This window comes from Lygodium microphyllum, chromosome 20 (assembly GCF_053477565.2).
Source record: "Lygodium microphyllum isolate KBCC chromosome 20, Lygodium_microphyllum_v1.1.10, whole genome shotgun sequence".
In the NCBI taxonomy this organism is placed as follows: domain Eukaryota; kingdom Viridiplantae; phylum Streptophyta; class Polypodiopsida; order Schizaeales; family Lygodiaceae; genus Lygodium; species Lygodium microphyllum.
The window spans coordinates 101,200,543-101,203,058 of record NC_141154.1 but is presented as its reverse complement, the minus strand read 5'-3'; the positions used below and the strand labels follow the sequence as shown (position 1 = coordinate 101,203,058).

Genomic DNA, 2,516 nt, shown 5'->3' with positions numbered 1-2,516 from the left:
CTCTGGAGGTTTGGGGCTTTCCGAACCTATAGCTAAAAAAGACTATTTTCTTTCCTCTTTCTTCCCCTTCTCTCTCCGTATTATTATTATTATTATTATTATTATTATTCTCTCTCTCTCTCTCTCTCTCTTTTATTCTATCTCCTTCTCAAGTGTGTGAAAAACTATGTTCGAAAAAATTTAAATTAAAAAAACTTTTAAAATATTTAATTAAAAAAGTTTAAATTAAAAAGTTTAATCTAACTGAGAGAGAGAGAGAGAGAGAGAGAGAGAGAGAGAGAGAGAGAGAGAGAGAGAGAGAGAGAGAAAGAGAACCTAGGCCCTACACATGAGAGAGAGGGGGGGAGAGGGGAGAAATTTAATTAAAAAGGGAAGGGGATTTTAATTTAAAAAAGGGAGGTGAGGAGGGGAGGGGGTTTTGATTAAAGAAAGGAGGTTTGGAAAAGGAAGTAGGTTCGAGAAGCCCTCTGGAGGTTTGGGGCTTTCGAGAGAGAGAGAGAGAAAACCTTGGCCCTACGCATGAGAGAGGGGGGAGGGGGAGAAGAAAAATGTTTAATTAAAAAAAGACTATTTTCTTTCCTCTTTCTTCCCCTTCTCTCTCCGTCTTCTTCTTTTTATCCTTCTTCTTCTTCTTCTTCTTCTTCTCTCTCTCTCTCTCTCTCTTTTATTCTATCTCCTTCTCAAGTGTGTGAAAAACTATGTTCGAAAAATTTTAAATTAAAAAAACTTTTAAAATATTTAATTAAAAAAGTTTTAATTAAAAAGTTTAATCTAACAGAGAGAGAGAGAGAGAGAGAGAGAGAGAGAGAGAGAGAGAGAGAGAACCTAGGCCCTACACATGAGAGAGAGGGGGGGAGGGGGGAGAAATTTAATTAAAAAGGGAAGGGGATTTTAATTTAAAAAAGGGAGGTGAGGGGGTTTTGATTAAAGAAAGGAGGTTTGGAAAAGGAAGTAGGTTCGGGAAGCCCTCTGGAGGTTTGGGGCTTTCCGAACCTATAGTTAAAATAATATAGTATTAAGATTAAGATTAAGATTAAGATTAAGATTAAGATGATGGCCTTCCTCTCTACATTGTATTGAAGCTAATAGAACCCAAGTACATTTTCCACTTCATTCATATCAATCTTAGGAGACTTAGTAGCTTGAAAGGTAATCCATGAACTCAATGTCCTTAGGTTGATGCCTCTTCTTGCTCATTGAGGATTCAATGTATACATGCATGCAAAGCAAGTAAAGGCCACTTGATTGAGAAGTAAATTAGATATGAATGCTAGTTGATGCTTTGTCCTTTTGGTCGCTCGTTACACCACGATTCATATCATCTCATCCCAGCTATAGTTTGGATCCCCTTAGCCCTTAGTGGCAACGCTAACAAACTATAAATCAACTTAAGATGACTTTGGCTAAATAAGGGGCTGACCAAGAAGACATGAAAAAACACAAAGGGAGGGAACATGCACCCTCCACTCACTCTACACAAGCACCCTGCTTGTGCTGAGGTTCGATGTTTGGTGTTGTGGATGATGTTTGTTGTCTGTATCTATGGCTTCTTGTGTCTGAAATTTCTTTAGCTGGGGCAGATAATCGAGGAGTTTGTCAAGTGCCACAAGGACCATCCTGTCGCCAAGTTTTTTGGAGAATGCACCGATTTGAAGATCAAGCTCGACAGATGCTTCCGTCAAGAGGTACCTCATCTCTTTTCTTCTGGCCTGTCTTTCCCGCAACAATTCGTGCTTGATGTACTCATAACTTTGCAGTAGTCTTCTTCCTTCATGGACCATCCTGATTGCTGTTATGTGTTACTGATCTTAGAAAGAGGTAAAGCGTAAAGCAAATCTGGAGCGAAGCAGACGCATACAAGAGAAACTTAAAGCCGGGAGGGCAGCCGAGAAAACGGATTGTCAGGACACTGAAGACATGTGATGGAACATTTATTACAGCCTCAGAAATACAGAGTAGCTTCATTCTTTTTGTGGCAATGATATGTATGCTTGTCGAGGCTTGCCACACGGTAAATGTTGCTCAAGCATGTATATATTTCAAGTGTAACAGAGACTAAATCTAATTTTCTTTCTTAGATGCAACAAAGATTGTGAAACCTTCAGTGAAAGTATTTTTTGACTGAGTTTCCTCAAATAATTCTCATACAGTGTCTTCATCACTGGGTTGTCAGTCTCTAGGTAGATTTTGTCAGCTTTCAATTATGCCATCGGTACTTTTGGTTGTTAATCTCTAGCTTGTTCTTGTCAGTTTTCTTTTGCTATCAATAAGTGCACTTGTGCACAGAAGCATCCTTGTCTGTCCATTGCTAGGTGGTGTTCCACGGTTGCATATGTCATTACATGGTAGGTTATTGTTGGATAATGTTGCATTCATGTTGGCATTATCAAAGAGATTGGTGATGCAATGCTAACTGCAGATGGAGCAGCTTTTGCTACTTATTTGGGGGGACTGTGCCTTCTCATGTTTGATTTAAGTGTTGAGCACCTTTTTCTTGAATGCACTACTTGCACTTT

General features: G+C 39.1%; 1 protein-coding gene across 1 annotated transcript; it reads left to right on the top strand.

Annotated features, from left to right (window-relative positions):
• Positions 1–1,342: 1,342 nt before the first annotated feature.
• LOC148019172 (Cytochrome c oxidase biogenesis protein Cmc1-like protein) lies at positions 1,343–2,111 on the top strand. The gene is made up of 3 exons (XM_087701201.1): positions 1,343–1,499; positions 1,581–1,685; positions 1,813–2,111. Exons 1-3 carry the CDS (start codon positions 1,455–1,457, stop codon positions 1,921–1,923), a joined length of 261 nt encoding a protein of 86 aa, XP_087557327.1. The 5' UTR covers positions 1,343–1,454; the 3' UTR covers positions 1,924–2,111.
• The last annotated feature ends 405 nt before the right edge of the window (positions 2,112–2,516 follow it).

Bases quoted from the DNA above. Each gene is read 5' to 3' on its own strand.
- LOC148019172 (XM_087701201.1), top strand. From the start codon at position 1,455: ATGCACCCTCCACTCACTCTACACAAGCACCCTGCTTGTGCTGAG. The intron at 1,500-1,580 runs GTTCGATGTTTG...TAGCTGGGGCAG, and splicing joins AGCACCCTGCTTGTGCTGAG to ATAATCGAGGAGTTTGTCAA. The intron at 1,686-1,812 runs GTACCTCATCTC...TACTGATCTTAG, and splicing joins ACAGATGCTTCCGTCAAGAG to AAAGAGGTAAAGCGTAAAGC.